The following is an 18,667-nucleotide window of genomic DNA, read 5'->3' as shown; positions in this document are numbered from 1 at the left end:
TTCGGAGCTCTCGAGACTTGAATTAAGGCAAGGTTGATTTGGAGTCTTCTCGGCTCTAGCTGCCGATGACACTACTTTTGTCTGGGCTAAGTGAGTTTTGGCTTTAAGCCCTGTCGCAGAATCAACTTTTGCAATACCATTCACCTGTTTTAAATGTTTCCCCATTTTCCCTTGGATGTGGAATCCAACTCGCAAGGTATTCAAAGCCTCAATTAATGAACAGCAATCTTGCTTTGTACCTAAACCTTGAGGGGGGAGCTGCCAAATCTAACACCATCAGACCCCTGAGGTCAAAAATACTGGCAACTCCTCAACCTATTCTGGTAGCTGAGTCAGCTGGGATAGTTATTACACGGCAGGCTCACCTCTGCGGAACGGCTTCATCCTTACTGCACCATTGCCACTTTCCTGACTCAAGCGCTGAGATCTCTCCCAACACCAAATGGCACAAAGGCTGTAGAGAAGCTCAACTCAGCAGTGTGACACCAGCAGGCTCACATTAGCGGGAACCAGATTGGTTTGTTTCTTAGTAGATATCAGCCAAACTCCATTTGGCCGGTTCTCAGTCTGCTAGCCTCCCGCCGGCATGGATCAAACACCGGCTGCCATGATTATCAGCCACAGCCGCTGTTGCACTACGGTCCATCCCGCAGTGAGCATCGCAGTGAGCAGCCTTAGGATGCCCGCCATCGCTGGAAACACCCAAACGCTGGAACGCCAAAAACGCCAGCCGGCCAAGACCTCAATTCCAGGATGCAGACGCTCAGGTGGGGGAGTCTGTGCGCTCCTTTACGGGGGAGGAGCGGCGGTCACCTGTGGCTACTAAGAGGCGGGGCTCTCTGCAGCCATCCTCGTCCAACTATTCTCCAGCCGCTACTGGGATATTCTTGCCATCGCCCCAGAAACCTTAGAGATAATCTGCCAAGTGGCCAGTTCTTCAGAATTTGGAGGAACTGTACCTAGAGGGCAGATTTCTTTAGAGAATCAGATTTTCTGATTTCCCGACTAAGTGATCGAGGTTATCCCCGCTGTCGCCTAAAGAAATCCAGGAAACGTACTGCCACAGAGATATATTGCTACAAGTTAACCAAAATAAAAAGACTGAGAATGACAGGCTTGTTTGTGTCTCTACTTTTAGTAACAGAAGTAATGAGATTAAAAAAATCATAAATCCCAACTGGTCACTCGTATCAGATGAAATAGGAACTACTGACCAGCCCCTCTTTGCTTTCAGAGGAGGGAGAAACATCAGGGATCATGTGGCCAGTTCATATTTGAGGGACAAATCAATGTCTGACACACACTCTCTCCTCTTCTTACCACCACTGCAGTGTCACTTCAGATGTGGCCGCTGCAAAGCGTGTGAACTGATAGTTGAACAAAAATACTTCACGCATAATGACAGGCAATTTGCTATACACCATCACACTAAATGCAACATAAAGGATGTGATTTATATCATCAGATGTCCTTGCAGCAAGGTATATGTTGGTCAGACCAAACAAAAGATCAAGACAAGTATCCTGCAACATTGCTCAAGGATTTGTTGTAAGGTTCAAGGTGCCCCATTAGTGGAACACTTCACTGAGATGCTTCACCCTTATGACAGTCTGAAGTGGTGGGTGCTAGAAAGAATACTACCCAACCCGAGAGGAGGGGCTCTGACATCCATTATGAACGTGTTTGAATGCAAGTGGATACATCTCCTTGACTCTGTCCATAAGGGTTTGAATGAATCAGAAGAGATTTTGAGACAAATCTCACTCGTATTCACAGGCTAAATCGTATAGGTCTTTTTTAAAATGTACTATGCATAGAATTAAGCAGTACTGGTACATCTAGCTGCAAATGTTTAGTTATGATCAATAAAATGCCATCTTCTATGTGTACATAGATATGAGCGTATGTTCTTTATGTTTGATAAATGCTAGAAATGGATTATTTACATTCTATGGTAAATTCATCTCCATTGTACCAACATATGCATTAACATGAATTTCTGGCTGCTATGTGTGCCTTTCTGTCATGTTCAGTAGTATCAATCTCGAGGGATTAGCGTGCATACTCTCTCTCCCTTAAACCTTCATCCTGTGTTAGGGAATGTTTAGGTGTGATGAATCCTAAAAGCAATGATAGTCTAAAAGGATTCCTGAAAATCAATAGTACAACTGAATTTAATGCTTTATGTACCTAAACTCTGACATGAATGCTAATGCTGATTTCAAATGTTTGGGATTTTATCAATGTAATAATGTTTTTTCATGATGTATATGTCTTCAACACCAGTGAGGCCCTCCCTCGACTTGTAAAACATCCAAGCAGTAGCATTCATTCATATTGTTATGTGCCACATTCTGACATTTATATGGTTGGCATCCTTTCCACACACCAACATACTGTCATGTGTTACCACTCAGAGATAGTATACTTTATCTACTGGGGCTATTTACTCAAATAGCTCCTAATACGTAACTATCTTGCAAATGGAGAGCTACTCATTAGAGAATTCAACAGATGTCATCAGCTTATATGGAATTGTTTTCATATAAATCTACAAATACCGCTTGTTTATGAAATCTTAGGCTGAGGCACTTCACATCGTAAGTGTACTCCGTACATCTATTCTTTGATGTCCGTTTTAGTTTGTTTTTGTCTACCAGCAAGGATGTTTTTTTTACCAGCAAGCACAAGCTTTATTGAAATCCTATTCTGTAGGATATACGGCCCATTGTTGACATACGTTGCCTCTGATAATTTACAGCAGGGGTCTCCAAACCGGTCCTGGAGGGCCGGATCCATGCCAGATTTTTAAAATAACTACATGTATCTCAATGATGATATCCAAAAAATCTGGCATGGATCCGGCCCTCCAAACCGGTTTGGAGACCCCTGGTTTACAGCATTACCCTCTGCGGTAGTTGTCAGGCCAACGTGTAAGAATCTGCATTCCTAACGTGCTTGGCATGCAAGCAGACGCTGGCAGCCTCAGGAATCCATTTCATTAAGAGCGGTCCTCCAAACATGGAGGACGCTTCTTCAGTGTACTCATAGCGTTTGACGCCGTAGGTAAGCTATGGGACACTGCCTGTTTTGTTTGTAAGGAATTAATTTACTGGGTAGCTTAGACATGACTTTACCGTTATTTCTATGCAGCGTTCAAGGTAGTAAGGTTGCACCAGGGCACTGAAAGATTGTGTTGTACGGAGGCTGCAGGCCCCGACTTATTATTCTTCCAAGTCCTGGACAGTTGTGGAGTGCGAATACACTGATTACCCACTGGCCCCGAGCGTATGATGCCAGAGGTTAGTTGTTGCACAATTGTTCAATTTATTTTTACTATGACACCCATAGCACTTATTTACAATTGAGTGTATTGTGTACATTATTTTTATAGATCCTTATTAATTATGATGTTCCCCTCGTCTTGGAATAGATTAACCACTGTGATCTAGCAGGGCAGATTGGAGGAGATATTAGTTCCTCTACGAGGTAAAATCCATTCTTGCTTCCTATATAACAGGGAATTTCTATTGAACACCACTTTGAGGTGTTCCCTGTCATGTATTATATTTTTTGAAAGGAGGGCTCCATTCATACATCACACATATTATATGTACAGGTCGCCTTGTGCTGACGGCGAGGCCAACCATTTGGGCATTTCTTTGGATCATACCTAGAAGGTCAGCAGAGAACCTGTGCTTTCGCCAAGATCCTCACATTAATTAACTGTCTAAACATTGAATTTTAAAGCACACTCAGTTCTCCTTTTATGCAAGCGATACGCTAATATTGTTCTTAGTCCTGATGAAGACCCCATGATGATGTTTTTTCATTCTTACACAGTCTAAAGGAGTCGAAACGTCGACATATATATAAACTAAGCGTGGCTGCCCAACCCGACCATCATATACAAAAGTATAAATTCTAGGTCTTGTTGGGGGTGTGTCATCATGAATATCACGCTGTTCCAAATCAGTTATGGGTAATATGTATTATTGGTTATGTTTCAATTGTATTGTGATATATATGTGTAACACACTCCTTATTTCCACCTCCCTGTATCTCCCCTATGTAAAAAGTTGAGTTTGATAATTGTGTTTTTGTGTATATGTCTTCTGTTTTATCACCAATTCTTAAAAGAATATGATTTTTCTATATAAACTTTAAACACATTTTCATTTGGTGCAAGTGGTTAGTTTTTCTAAAATCAGTGTCTTGATTAACTTTACAATTTATTGGAGTCCTACCAGTCGTGAGGACCAAAGAGGAAATAATTTGAGTCTGTTTTTGTGACTGTACGGAATTGAGCAGCCAGTTTTTCTGTCATCACTTTTATGACATGATAAGCAAAATAGATATGTATGAATTAAAGCCCCCCCTTAGTAAATCATGAATAAAAGTTGGGTACCAGAGTTGGAGTTACCCTAACCTATGCATGATATAGGCATGAAGGTGGATATCAAACTACATATGAGTACGACATATCACACAGTGGGGCATTTGTACAAAGAAGTAGCGGAGTGAGACATTCACTGTCATGGCTTAATACCTCATTCCGCCACTTCAGCACCATATTTACTAGAATATTGTGCAGCCTTGTGTTTCCCCCGCGCTGGCGCTACACTTACCTGCCTAGCGCCAACGCAGGCACCCTTGCACCATAGTACAAGGGTGTCTGCGTGCAGGGGAAGACTGTTTATGTGTGGGAAGGTGTCCCTTCCTGCACATAAACAATCTTGAAATGCTGTTTTGTCACTTCTATGTGTGCTGCTTAATGCAGCACGCATGGAAGTAACAACATTTCTTTTTTTTAAAGATTGTTTTTGTGCAGGAAGTGACACCTTTCTACACATAAACAATCCAAAGTGTTTTGCTTTTTTCATAAGTGCTGCACAAGGAAGCACACATGGAAAAAGCAAAAACAAGGAGAAATGAAGCACATCTCCTTGTTTTGTCAAGTTAAGACCAGGTTTTCTCTGGTCTTAATATTGCCGCTGCCTCCTATTTATGCTGCCCTTGTAAATAGGGGGTAGCGTCAAAATCAATGGGTGTTGCGGTGGAACGCCCAACACAATGCCCATTGCCTACCCCTTTCACACTAAGCATAGTGTGAAAGGATGCCTTATTTACAAGGCAGCGTTAAGCCAGATTAAGTGGCTTTACACTGCCTTGTAAATAAGGCGAAGCCACTATCATCACAGGCACATCCTAAAAAGTGATGTTCCAGTGGCGATAGGGGTTTGTACAAATACCCCAGTATATGAAAAGCCCAGTACTTGGCAGTAGTTAAAAAAATAATAAAGACAATGTAGATAATTTATTTAAAGTACTGTGTTCAATTTTGGTCACTAGTGGTGCAAACGTTGACAAAGGTGAGAAAACTCAATGTGATAGCATTTCTGCAAGATTTATACGCTGAAAATACAAGGAAAGAGTTGGAAACTAGTCTATTTATTCTACAAAAAATGATTTAGCAAGAGGCATGATAGTGTGTAATTACTATTAAAGGTGAGTAACTAACAAGAAGAACCCGTTTTTTGGAGGCGAAGCAAACTAATAAACAGGGTAATGTTTTCAAAATAGAAACAAGCAAATCAAATGAAGTCACTAGCAAAAATTAGCTATTCAGCAAATCAGTTAATCACTGGAATATATATAGAATTACAGACAGGTAGCTTTCAGTAGAAGGGTTGTTTCCAAGCCAGGAGTTCCAGAAACTATATAACATGAATAATATGATATGTGTTTTATATCACATGCCTTCTAATGAATGGCTTTCCTGAAAAGAACTGGGACCTAGATAGCAAAATTGAACAAATGAAGATACAGCAATAGACATGAATACAAAAAGTCATAAAACAAAGAACTAAGGGCAGTATCATCAAGAGCAGGTGATAAAATTATCACCGTTTTATTGGCAGGAAACTGCTGCTAAAGTGGCGATAATGGCTTGATAATATGCCCTTGTGAATTCCCATAGCATACCAGGTTAACACGAGAACCTGGGCTTCTATGGGAATTCACAAGGACATATTATCAAGCCCATTATCGGTGCTTTATCAGCAGTTTCCTGCCGATAAAGCAGCAATAATTTTATCGCCTGTTCTTGATAATATGGCCCATTCATTTAATTCTATAGAGGCATAAATATGCTTCTGTAACGCACATATTTGAATGAGGTTAAGTTCATCCATATATAGGACTCAGCATATGACCAGTGCACCATGCAGCACATGCAGGGCCAGGTGTACGTGGAATTCACGCATAGCAGCACAGCAGGTAAAGTTATTCCTCTGGGCTGCGTGAATGGAATTTAGCGAAAGAGCCCCATATCTACTAAAATGTGGTGCTGTTCTGCTCCCTCTCTGCACTGGCTCCCCCAACGCAGACACCCTTGCACCATAGCCCAAGGATGTCTGTGTTGAGTGAAGCATAGTTTGTTGTGCTGAATAGTGTCTCTTTCAATACAAACCCATGCTTTAAGGTATTTCTGACTCTGTAGAATGCAGCACAGGTACAAGAGTGGAAAAACAAGGACAAATTAAAACATTTCTCTTCACTACACCTGCCTCGAGGAGACAGGATTTTGGCACGATTCCCTGTCGACAATTCTGTGTAGATAGGGATTTTTATCAAACCCCATGGGTGTTTGCATGGAAACGCTCATGCACCATCCATGGAATGCTGCATCCCTTGACATAATATAACGAAATAACGCAAGGCAGCACATTGTGCAGACTTGTGATATTTTGGGTTACAATCCAACGCAAATTACAATTAGCCTTGGACTGGAAATCCAACCACAACACTTTGCTTCAGGTTTGCGTTACAAAAGTAACACAACCTGTTGCAAAGCATTTGTAAATCTGGGCCCGATAACTAAGATGTTCCTTCTGTAAATTGATTGGTTCCCCATGGCGGAAGGGGGGTTTATGTGACTGCATGCTATGAAAGAATCCACAACACTGGTCGACTGAAGGTGAACATTTGAATGCAAAACTGTGACGTCACAATATAACTCTTAATTTAAGGATATCCATTTACTTAGCTGCAACTGCAAGAAGCCAGAACTGCGTAAACAACTCAAAGTGAAATGTGCCACATGGTAAACATAATGTCTGCGTTTTGACTAGAAGATAAACCGTGCCACTGGCTGTTAATAATGCACTTCATGCATTACTAGGATTGGCAATCTTTACATATACAATGAACATCCAGCCACTTAATCTGACAAATTAGTACTTTCTGGTAGCTGTATTCTTTTACTGCGCAATGTGTCCTAAAACTGAAATATTAAATGAATGAGCATGTCAGCAAATATAAAAAAAATGATCTACTCGTTTCTTTGTTAATTGTCACTTTCATCTTAAAGAATCGTCGTCTGCCATTTTGACCAAAGGGTACAGCCTTGATATGTGCTCCGGGTGCACCAGTACAAGGGAAGGGGTGGGAGGAGTCGACCTTTTGAATGACGCTAATTGTTCCCATCAAAATGCTTATTGCACTGAATGGAGACCAGGGGCAAAGGTCAGGTCTTTGCCGCCCCATCAGTCGGGGGGCCGAACCCATCGCAGCAATAACTCCTCTTCTTGTACAGCTCATCCCTCCGGAGCAGCCCGGCTGAAAGAGACAGAGGTGCTTTACGGGAGGAGGAAGAATAATAGCTGAGGAGGGGCGGGAATTTAAAGCGCCCAACTCAAGAGAAAGGAGGAGATGGCAGGAATGAAAAGAGGCATCATCATAAATTAAAAGAAGACGCAGCTGAAGGCCATAATGTGATTGCAAATTCACCCACAGTGCTGCATTTAGCATGTGCACAAATGTTCGCCAAGCAATTGTGGAGGTTCTATGCAAGACAAAAGATGCATTCTCATTATAATATATACACCAGCACTCTCTCTAGATTGAGATTTCTCCTCAGAATCAAAATACAAACAAAAACTAAAGTGATGCAAATTTTCACAAGAGAACTCCACCTGTTTACTCATATTTGTATGCAAAAGTGCCATTATTTAAACACATTCTCGTTGGGTCGATATGATATGGGCGATAGAGTGAAATACATTGTAAGTCACAGATATTGTTAGATATGCTTTTATGAGAGGAACCATTACTGTCCTTATTGGATCATTTTTTACCAAGTCTTCTTGTGCTGTACACTTGTTTACAGGAACGTAGCTATCACCGGTGCAGCGGGTGCAGTGGGGCCACAGCCCAGAGCCCTAAAAGGCCCACTGATCCCTGATAATTGCTGGATTTTACAAAATCTAACAACTGTCGAAAGGGCCATTTTCATTGCTTGCAAAAGGGACCATGGGGAACAGGGTCAAGACTGATTTACATTTGACTGTGTCCAAACTGGAATGGAGCAGTGAGCAAAACAACATAAGGGATTTAGGCCCAGATCTCTGAATGGGTGTGAGTGTTTACAATTGTTCAGTATTCCGTCCATCAATTGTTCTTTTTGCACTAATCATCTGTTGGACTTGGCATCCTTGCCGTGTTTTCCCCTGACTTTTTGCCTCTAGCTCTTGCATTTTAGACTGTGCTGGATTTCGTTTTTATTGGTTTAGATGCTTTGGGCATTACTGATCAGTGTCAAAGTGCAAGTGCTTCCTGTGTAAATTGTAACTATGATTGGTTATTAATGATTGGCATAATTGATTTACTGGTAAGTCCTTATTAAAGTGCGCTGTGTGTGCCCAGGGCATGTAAATCATATGCAACTAGTGGACCTGCAGCACTGTGACTCTGCACTGGTGGTATATGTGGCAGTAAAGTGTACAGTACAGGGGTACATCAGTATTCTGCAGTATAAGTATAGTTAGTTCATGTACTGAACATATCTGTGCCTGTTGGGAAACAGAAAATGAGAGATATAACCCTGTTCAGTGAATGTGCAAGAAAGGCATGCGCTGAGTGTATGTCTGATTGTGTGAAGTACAATATATGAAGGGTGAAGTGCTTTGCAGCACACATAGTGAGTGTGTTTGTTGGCAGTGAGTGTATTTTAAAAAAGAGCACTCATGTACAATGCAGAAAGGCTACAGTGTTGAACAATGAGCTCAGATTGAAAGTGTGTGTTGAATGTATTAGTGCCTGTAATGGTACAATGAATAGAAGTAACACTGCTGTGCAGTAAGTGTGCTGTTAATACACAATAAAGGCCAATGCGCTTCCAATGGTATATTACATGGAGGACCCTGGGATCCATTTTGCTGCATTCCTGAGATCACAAGGAAGGGCTCTGAACACATCTCAGTAAGAGAGATGGGGCTGATAAGGGAATCATAAAGAGTAGAACTGGGGATCTGGGAATAGCTTTTTGATGCACATATCACTATGGCTGACATTCAGGTGTGAAGTCTGGTCACTCCCATGAGTGGTGTTGTGGGACAGTCAGCAGCAGCGTCTTCCCTTCTGTGACAGACACCCTTTTAGAAGGAGAGAGGAAATGAAAAGATGTCCATTAAAAAAAAAATAACATAATAACTTCAAAGACTCAGGCTCTCAATAGCATTTGGTGTCTGGAAAAGGACTTTAAGAGTGTAAGGCTGAGACCCCAAACTTTGTCATCTTCCAAGCAGCCAGACAGGCTGCATGAGGCATGGAAGCTCTAGAAGATTTATTCCTGTAACCAGGAGTAGAGGCAAAAGCCTGTTAGTCTCCCTGCTGGGTGAAGGGGTATCACCAAAGACATCAATATCAACCTGCACTGGTGCCTGGCACACCATCACCTGCCTGCTTGCCAAGGACAGTGTGTCCTGTGAGGTAGAAGAGAGTGGTGGAGGGAGCAATATGCCTGGAGAAGGCCCCATCTGCCAGGAGAAGGCTGCCTTGTTCTGAGACATTTCAGAAGTGCTGAACAAAAAGCAACGGGCCGGCACTGCCGTGCTGTGGTGCCCTCATATGCCAGAGGGGGTCAATGGTGAACTGATTATGGGTCAAGAGCACAGGACTTGTGACTACCGTAATCAGCGAGCTTGTATGCCAGGAGGGGCCGCCGTATTGAGGGTGATCACCTAAGGATAGTCTGCGCCCACATACGGAATACCGCGGCAACCCCGTTTCCCAAGAGGGATTGCCGGTAACCCTTTGGCTAAGGGTTCGGGTCATTGTCCAAACCGAAGGAATACTGCTGGTACCAGCGGGTAGAGCCACACATAACAGATTCCCTGAGAGTCATCAGGACGCTGCTGAGGACATCGTACCCTCATTGGAGATCGGGTCGGGAGCCAGAGGATCACACCAGCATCACCCCACTAAGGTGAAAAGCAACTTACCTTGGTCATTACAGAGCGGGAGCAACTCCAATCACTGGAACGCCTGGCAGCGCTATTACTGCCGGGTACTGCTGCGTACACAGCAAGTGGCTTCACTTAGCCGTACAGGATCCAGACTCATGAGCACCCAAGGAGAGGGCCCTCGCTGCACCACGGAACAGAGCCAGAGCAGTTAAGACTGGAACTGGGCCTTTGGAGCCCCATGGTACTTGCTGCTAACAGTGCTGTAGCACTATAGACACCTTATTTTGACTAATTACTAAAAGTGTCTAAGGGGGAACTCCTGAGTACAGCGTAATAGTTTGCATTTGCTGGATGCAGCTAACAGTGAATGTGGAATAATTCCCAAAAAGTTACACAAAGGAGGATGGAGCAGGAATTGTCCTAACTACTACTAGAGCCCTGACCTCAAGGGGGATTGTGTTATTGCTTCCAAATGTCGTATATCTTTGTATGTGTAGAGTTATAAATAAAATACATATTTTTTATATACAAGCATGTATTGGACTGGACACTGATTTATTGTTTGTACTGTTCACACTTTGTGATATGAGACATGTTCACTGACCTGTATCTACATCATCCCAGAGGGAGCATTGATTGCTTGACCACAGCTACCACTGAGAGTCAAGTGCAGAAGGGGTACTTGACCAGCTGCTCAGGATCCATAGTAGGTCGGGCCTGTGACATCAGGAGTAAAAGGCCTCATCCACCATGTTTTGGTCCAGTAGCCCTGTGGCCCTCTGAAAGGGGTTCTGACACATACTTACCGAAAAAAAGGCTTGGCGCAGTGCTCCATGGGAAGGTGCTTGTACTGGAGCTTTTTCAACTCCCTTTGGCCAAGTTTGCCATTCTTGTTATGATCAGCAATATGAAATCTTTCCTGCAATGCAGAGGAACAGCATAGTGAGGATCAGCAGTATTAGAAGACACACTTAACATTGTAAACGTTTCATAAGTCATTTGAAAGGCAGGCGGTGCAATAGACTCATCCAAAAACACATACAACTTTAATAAAAGTTATATTTTTTCATGCTTCATGCATGTCCTGGATTTAAAAAGGGAATACAGAACTACAAGTAGCAAAATGTAAAAATTACAACCTGGACTAAATATTTAGATAACTCAATGCCTGGATGTTCCCTGGGATACAACTTGCAGGATGTGCCAGAAAGCCCCTCAAACAGTTAATTGGACTTCAGTTCTAGAGGATGGTAAAGACTAGATAGCATGACAAATGTGGTGGCAAAATTCTGTCACATTCCTCACTCAATGCTAGAACCACATACTGGATTTATATAAGTTACTACTCTTTGTACTAGCAATTACACAAGTGAAAATGCTCTTTATATTAAATAGGGCTGGGCGTAGTTTGCATAGCGCTACTACACAGAATTTTGAAAAAAATGTGTGGAAAACGAGGACACGTCCTGAGGGTCAGTGTGCCTTTGACAGGGTTCCCTCGTGCCTGGGCAGGCTTCCCGAGCTCGGCCTGGCTGGGTTGGAAAGCAGGGACCGGCCCCGGGGCCTGGGTTTGGGAGCCCTTGTCCTGCAGACTTCCAAGAGTCCATCTGCCCGGGACAAGGGTCCCTGGTGTAGAGCCCTGGAGACCTGCAAGGCTCCATGGGTCCTGGGCAGTCCTCCCACAGGCGGCTGGGCGCCAGGAGCACTGGCGAGCCTCCCCATGCATGAGGCCCAGCATGGAGTTTCTAAGCCCCCCTGAGCCCTGCAGCCCCAGAGCCCTGCAGCCCCAGAGCCCTGCAACCCCGGAGCCCTGCAGCCCCGGAGCCCTGGAGCCCTGGAGCCCTGGAGCCCTGCAAGGGCAGGCAGGAGCCTTCCCATGAAGGCTCAGGGCAGGCAGATTGGCGCCATTTCGGTCCCAGCCATCTGGTCCCACCTTTCTCCTTGGCCAGCTGGTCGCACGCAATGCTTTCCAGAGGGGCGACAAGATGGCCCCGATGAGAGGCCATTCACCTTCCTGATCACAGTGAGGGCTCCAGGAGGTCAGGCCCCTCTGCACCCTGGGTCCCCTCCATCCCACAGTGCGTGTGGGTTCCTAGAAAGAGAGGTAGTCTTCCTCCAGATTACTAGGGGGAGGGTATGCCGGGACAACCCTCCCGGGCTGCGGTTCTCTGATGGCGACCAGATGGGCTATGCTGGGACAACACCTCTCCTCCATCCGGGGGGCACCGGCCCACTTCATGGCAAAGTTCCTGGGATGGGCTCCATGGGTCCCGGGCAGTCCTCCCCCGGGTGTCCGGGCCTGAGAGCTCCGGTGGTCCCCCTGTGCCTGAGGTCCAGCATGGGGTTTCAGAGCCCCCCTGAGCCCTGCAGCCCGGAGCCCTGCAGTCCCGGAGCCCTGCAGCCCCGGATCCCTACAGCCCCGGAGCCCTGCAGGCCCGGAGCCCTGCAAGGGTAGGCTGGAGCCCTCCAGTCAAGGCTCAAGGCAGGCAGATTGGCGTTATTTCGGTCCTGGCCATCTGGTCCCACCTTTTCCCTTGGCCATCTCGGCGACTTGATGGCCGGGCTTCCCTGGAAGCCCCAATGAGGGGCCATTTGCCTCCCCGATCCCAGCGAGGGCCCCAGGAGGTCGGGGGCCTCTGCGCCCTCGGTGCACTCCGTCACTCAGTGCACGCAGGTTCACAGAAAGAGGGGTAACCTTCCTCCGGATTAATAGGGGCAGGGTATGCTGGGACACCCCTCCCGGGCTGGCGGTTCTCTGCCGGTGACCAGATGGGCTCTGCTGGTACAACACCTCTCCACTGTCCAGGGGGCCTCCAGCCCATGGTGAGGCAAAGTGCCCGGGACGGGCTCCATGGGTCCCGGGCAGTCCTCCCCTGGGCGTTTGGGCCTGAGAGCTCCAGTGGTCCTCCCCGTGCCTGAGGCCCAGCGTGGGGTTTCAGAGTCCCCCTGAGCCCTGTAGCCCCAGAGCCCTGGAGCTCCAGAGACCTGCAGCCCCGGATGAGGGGCCATTTGCCTCCACGATCCCAGCAAGGGCTCCAGGATGTCGGGAACGTTCGCGCCTAGGGTCCCCTGAGCCTCGTGGTGCGCACCGGTTCCCAGAAAGAGGGGTAGCCTTCCTCTGGATTGCAAGGACAAGGTACTCTGGTACTCTGGGACCCCTCTCTGCTTAGCGGTCCTCAGCCGGCAGCTGGACGGGCAAGGATGCTTCCCCAGCCCTGGGTCCATCCATAGGCCTACTGCGTGGCAGGCTGACCTCGATGGGGTCCGGCAGGCCTGGGGAAACTCCCCCGGATGAGCTGGGTCCAGGGGCCCGGGGAAGGTGGCCTCCTCACCTCGGGCTCCGTCCTCTGTCCTGCCCCATGGAAGGGTGCCTGGGAGGTTATCCAGGGGCCCGGGGAGGCTTCCCCTGCGCCTCTGGGCCTTGGAGCCCTAGCTGGGACAAGGGCCCCCGCCGGGCCCCTGGTCAGGTGCTCAAGCCCTGGGCCCAGTCCCCCGGCCTGCCGCACTGCCAAAGGCCTGGAACGGGGTTCTGTTGTGCCCGGGGATCCTCCCCTTGGTTCAGGCGCTCCGGCCGGGTCCCCTGAGGGCCCTGGGGAGGGCTGCCTCCCCACCTCGGGCTCTGTCCTCAGTCCTGCTGCATGGCAGGGTCCCAGGGATGGTGTCCGATGGGCCTGGGGAAGCTCCCCCTGTGCCTCTATGCCTGGGAGCCCTAGCTGGGTCCAGGGGCCCAGCCGGACCCCGGGTCGGGTGCTCCTGCCCTGGGCCCAGTCCCCCGGCCTGCCACACTGCCACACTGCCAAAGGCCCGGGACAGGGTTCTGTTGTGCTCAGGGAGCCTCTCCTTGCTTGGCTGGGATAAAGAGCTCTGGACGGGCTCCTGAGGACCCTGGGGAGGGTGGCCTCCCCATCCCAGGCTCTGTCCTCAGTCCTGCAGTGTGGCAGGGGACCTGGGACGGGTCTGGAGGGCCCGGGAAGGCTTCCCCTGTGCCTCTGGGCCTGGGAGCCCTGGCTGGGTCCAGATGCCCTGCCTGGCCCCGGGTGGGTGCTCCAGCCCTGGGCCCTGTCCCCCAGCCTGCCGCATTGCTAAAGTCCCAGGACGGGATTCCGTTGTGCCCAGGGAGTTTTCCCTTGCTTGGCTGGGTTCAGGAGATCCATCCAGGGCCCCTGAGGGCTCCAGGGAGGGTGGCCTTCCCACCCAGAGCTCCGTCCACGGTTCTGGCACATGGCAGGGTGCCCGGGATGGTGTCCGGCAGGCCTGGGGATGCTTCCCCTGCGCCTCTGGGCCTGGGAGCCCTGGCTGGGTCCAGGGGCCCTGCCGGGCCCTGATTCAGGTGCTCCAGCCCTGGGTCCTGTCCCCCAGCCTGCTGCACTGCCAAAAGCCCAGGACAGGGTTCCGCTGTGCCCGGGGAGCCTCCCCTTGCTTGGCTGGGTTCAGGAGCTCCATCTGGTGCCCCTGAGGGCCCCAGGGAGGGTGGCCTCCCCACCCCGGGCTCCATCCTCGGTCCTGCTGCATGGCAGGGTGTCCAGGATGGTGTCCGGCAGGCCCGGGGATGCTTCCCCTGTGCCTCTGTGCCTGGGAGCCCTGGCTGGGTCCAGGCCCACCGGGCCCTGGGGCAGGTGCTCCCGCCCTGGGCCCTGTCCCCTGTCCCCCAGCCTGCTGCACTGCCAAAGGACCAGGACGGGGATCCGTTGTGCCCGGGGAGCCTCCCCTTGCTTGGCAAAGGCCCTGTAATTGGAATGAGTACACTTTAAATCCTTTAACGAGGATCCATTGGAAGGCAAGTCTGATCCCAGCAGCCACTGTAATTCCAGCTCCAATAGCATACATTAAAGTTGCTGCAGTTAAAAAGCTCGTAGTTGGATCTCGGGATCAAGCAGGCGGTCTGCTGCAATGCGAGCTACCGCCTGTCCCAGCCCCTGCCTCTCGGTGCCCCCTTGATGCTCTTGGCTGAGTGTCCTGGGGATCCGACGCGTTTACTTTGAAATAATGATAGTGTTCAAAGCAGGCCGGTCTCCTGAATACTTCAGCTAGGATTAACTGATTAGGATTCTGGTTCTATTTTGTTGATATTCGGAACTGGGGCCATGAGCATTCGTATTGTGCCACTAGAGGTGAAATTCTTGGACCAGTGCAAGACGAACCAAAGCAAAAGCATTTGCCAAGAATGTTTTCATTAACCAAGAACTAAAGTCGGAGGTTCGAAGACGATCAGATACCGTCGTAGTCCCGACCAGAAACGATGCCGATAGCGATCCGGCAGTGTTATTCCAATGACCCGCTGAGCTGGGTTCCGGGGGGGAGTATGGTTGCAAGGCTGAAACTTATAGGAATTTACGGAAAGGCACCACCAGGAGTGGAGCCTGCGGCTTAATTTGACTCAACACCGGAAACCTCACCTGGCCCGGACACGGAAAGGATTGACAGATTGATAGCTCTTTCTCGATTCTGTGGGTGGTGGTGCATGGCAAAGAGTCCATCCGCCCAGGACAAGGGTCCCTGCTGCAGAGCCCGGAGACCTGCAAGGCTCCATGCGTCCCGGGCAGTCTTCCTCCAGGCAGCTGGGCCCCAGGTGCGCTTGCGAGCCTCCCCATGTCTGTGGCCCAGCATGGGGTTTTGGAGCCCCCCTGAGCCCTGCAGCCCCGGAACCCTGCAGCCCCGAAGCCCTGCAGCCCTGGAGCCCTGCAGCCCCAGAGCCCTGCAGCCCCAGAGCCCTGCAGCCCCAGAGCCCTGCAGCCCCAGAGCCCTGCAGCCCCGGAGCCCTGCAGCCCCGGAGCCCGCAGCCCCGGAGCCCTGCAAGGGCAGGCCGGAGCCCTCCCGCGAAGGCTCGGGCAGGCAGATTGGCGTTATTTCTTTCCCGGCCATCTGGTCGCTCCTTACCCCTCAGCCATCTGGTTGCACGCAATGCTTTCCAATGGGGCGACCAGATGGCCGGGCTTCCCTGGAAGTCCTGATGTGGTGCCATTCGCCTCCCTGATCTCAGCGAGGGCTCCAGGAGGTTGGGCCCCTCCGTGTCCTGGGTCCCTTCTGTCACTCGGTGTGCGCGGGTTGCCAGAAAGAGGGGTAGCCTTCCTACGGATTACTAGGGGCAGGGTATGCCGGGACACCCCTTCTGGGCTGGCGGTTCTCTGCCGGAGACCAGATGGGCTTTGCTGGGAAAACACCACTCCTCCATCCAGGGGGGCTCTGGTCCACGGCGGGCAAAGTGTCCAGGACGGGCTCCATGGTTCCCGGGCAATCCTCCCCTGGGCTTCCGGGCTTGAGAGCTCTGGTGGTCCTCCCCGTGCCTGAGGCTCAGCATGGGTTTTCAGAGCACCCCTGAGCCCTGCAGCCCCAGAGCCCTGCAACCCCGGAGCCCTGCAGCCCTGGAGCCCGGCAGCCCCAGGGCCCTGCAAGGGCAGGCAGAGGCAATCCAGTGAAGGCTCGGGACAGGCAGATTGGCTTTATTTTGGTCCTGGCAATCTGGTCGCAACTTTTCCCCCGGCCATCTGGTCGCACGCAATGCTTTCCAATTCAGCGACCAAATGGCCAGGCTTCCCTGGAAGTCCCGATGAGGGGCCATTCACCTTTCCGATCCCAGCGAGGCTCCAGGAAGTCGGGCGCCTCTGCGCCCTGGGTCCCCTCTGTCACTCGGTGCACGCAGGTTCCTAGAAAGAGGGGTAGCTTTCCTCCGGATTACTAGGGGCGGGGTGCGCTGGGACAACCCTCCCAGGCTGGCAGATCTCTGCTGAGGACCAGATGGGCTATGCCCGGACAACACCTCCGTGGGCTCCCTCCTCCAGGCCAACAGTGTGGCAAAGTGCCCGGTACGGGCTCCATGGTTCCCGGGCAGTCATCCCTCGGGCGTCCTGGCCCAAGAGCTCCGGTGGTCCTCTCCGTGCCTAAGTCCCAGCCGGAGTTCCTCGAGCCCCCGGGAAGCGGAGCCCCTGAGTCCTTTCGGTCCCGGCCTTCTGGTCGCACCTGACCCCCCTCGGCCATCTCCTCGAACCCAATGCTTTCCAATGGGGTGACCAGATGGCCGGACTTCCCTGGAAGTCCTGATAAGGGGCCATTTGCCTCCCCAATCCCAGCAAGGGCTCCAGGAGGTCGGGAATGTTCACACCTAGGGTCCCCTGAGCCTCGCAGTGCGCACAGGTTCCCAGAAAGAGGGGTAGTCTTCCTCCAGATTACTAGGGACAAGGTACTCTGGGACCCCTCTCGGCCTAGCAGTCCTCAGCCGGCAGCTGGACGGGCCAGGATGCCGCCCCAGCCCTGGGTCCGTCCCTGGGCCTGCCGCATGGCAGGCTGACCTGAATGGAGTCCGGCCGGCCCGGGGAGACTCCCCCTGATGGGCTGGGTCCATGGGCCCCAGGGACGGCAGCCTTCCCACCCCGGGCTCCGTCCTCGGTCCTGACACGTGGCAGGGTGCCCGGGATGGGGTCCGGAGGGCCCAGGGAAGCTTCCCCTGCGCCTCTGGGCCTGGGAGCCCTGGCTGGGTCTTGCTTGGCTGGGTTCAAGAGCTCTGGCCTGGGCCCCTGAGGGCCCTGGGGAGGGTGGCCTCCCCATCCCGGGCACTGTCCTTGATCCTGCTAAGTGGCATTGTGCCCAGGATGGGATTCGGAGGGCCCGGGAGGCTCCCTCAGCTCCTCTGGGCCTGGGAGCCCTGGCTGGGTCCAGGGGCACCGCCGGGCCCCGGGTAAGGTGCTCCAGTCCTGGGCCCTGTCCCCCAGCCTGCTGCGCTGCCAAAGGCCCAGGACGGGGTTCGTTGTGCCCGGGGAGCCTCTTCCTGCTTGGCTGGGTTCAGGAGCTCCATCCGTGGCCCCTGAGGGCACCAGGGAGGGTGGCCTCCCCGCCCCGGGCTCCGTCCTTGGTCCTGCTGCATGGCAGGGTGCCCGGGATGGTGTCTGGCAGGCTCGGGATGCTTCCCCTACACCTCTGGGCCTGGGAGCCCGAGCTGGGTCCAGGGGCCCTGCAGAACCCTTGGTCGGGTGCTCTGGGCCTGGGCAATGTCCCCTAGCCTGCGGCACTGCCAAAGGCCCAGGACGGGGTTCCGTTGTGCCCAGGAAGCCTCCCCTTGCTTGGCTGGTTTCAGGAGCTTCATCCGGGGCCCCTGAGGGTGGCCTCCCTACCCCAGGCTCTGTCCTCGGTCCTGCCACGTGGCAGGGTGCCTGGGATGTGTCCGGCAGGTCCGGGAAGGCTTCCCCTGCACCTCTGGGCCTGGGAGCCCCGGCTACGTCCAGGGGCTCCACCGGGTCCCAGTCGGGTACTCCGGCCCTGGGTGCCACACTGCTGAGGGCCCAGAATGGGGTCCTGTTGTTCCCGGGGAGCCCTCCTTCCTTGGCTGGGTTCAGGAGCTCCAGTTGGGGCTCCTGAGGGCCCCAGGGAGGGCGGCCTCCCCACACTGATCTCCGTCCTCATTCCTGCTACGTGGCAGGGTGCCCGGG

The 18,667-nt window shown here is 51.1% G+C and overlaps 1 protein-coding gene across 1 annotated transcript in view; it reads right to left on the bottom strand.

Moving 5' to 3' along the window:
* LOC147711300 (SPARC-like protein 1) overlaps positions 1-18,667 on the bottom strand; it is a 703,822-nt gene that overhangs the window by 209,902 nt on the left and 475,253 nt on the right. The window contains exon 7 of the mRNA XM_086920139.1: positions 11,054-11,166. Coding sequence (XP_086776265.1) covers positions 11,054-11,166 — 113 coding nt within the window. The remainder of the gene's footprint in view (positions 1-11,053; positions 11,167-18,667) is intronic.

This window comes from Lissotriton vulgaris, chromosome 5 (genome assembly GCF_964263255.1).
Source record: "Lissotriton vulgaris chromosome 5, aLisVul1.2, whole genome shotgun sequence".
NCBI lineage: Eukaryota > Metazoa > Chordata > Amphibia > Caudata > Salamandridae > Lissotriton > Lissotriton vulgaris.
This window is presented reverse-complemented; position numbering and strand designations above follow the sequence as displayed.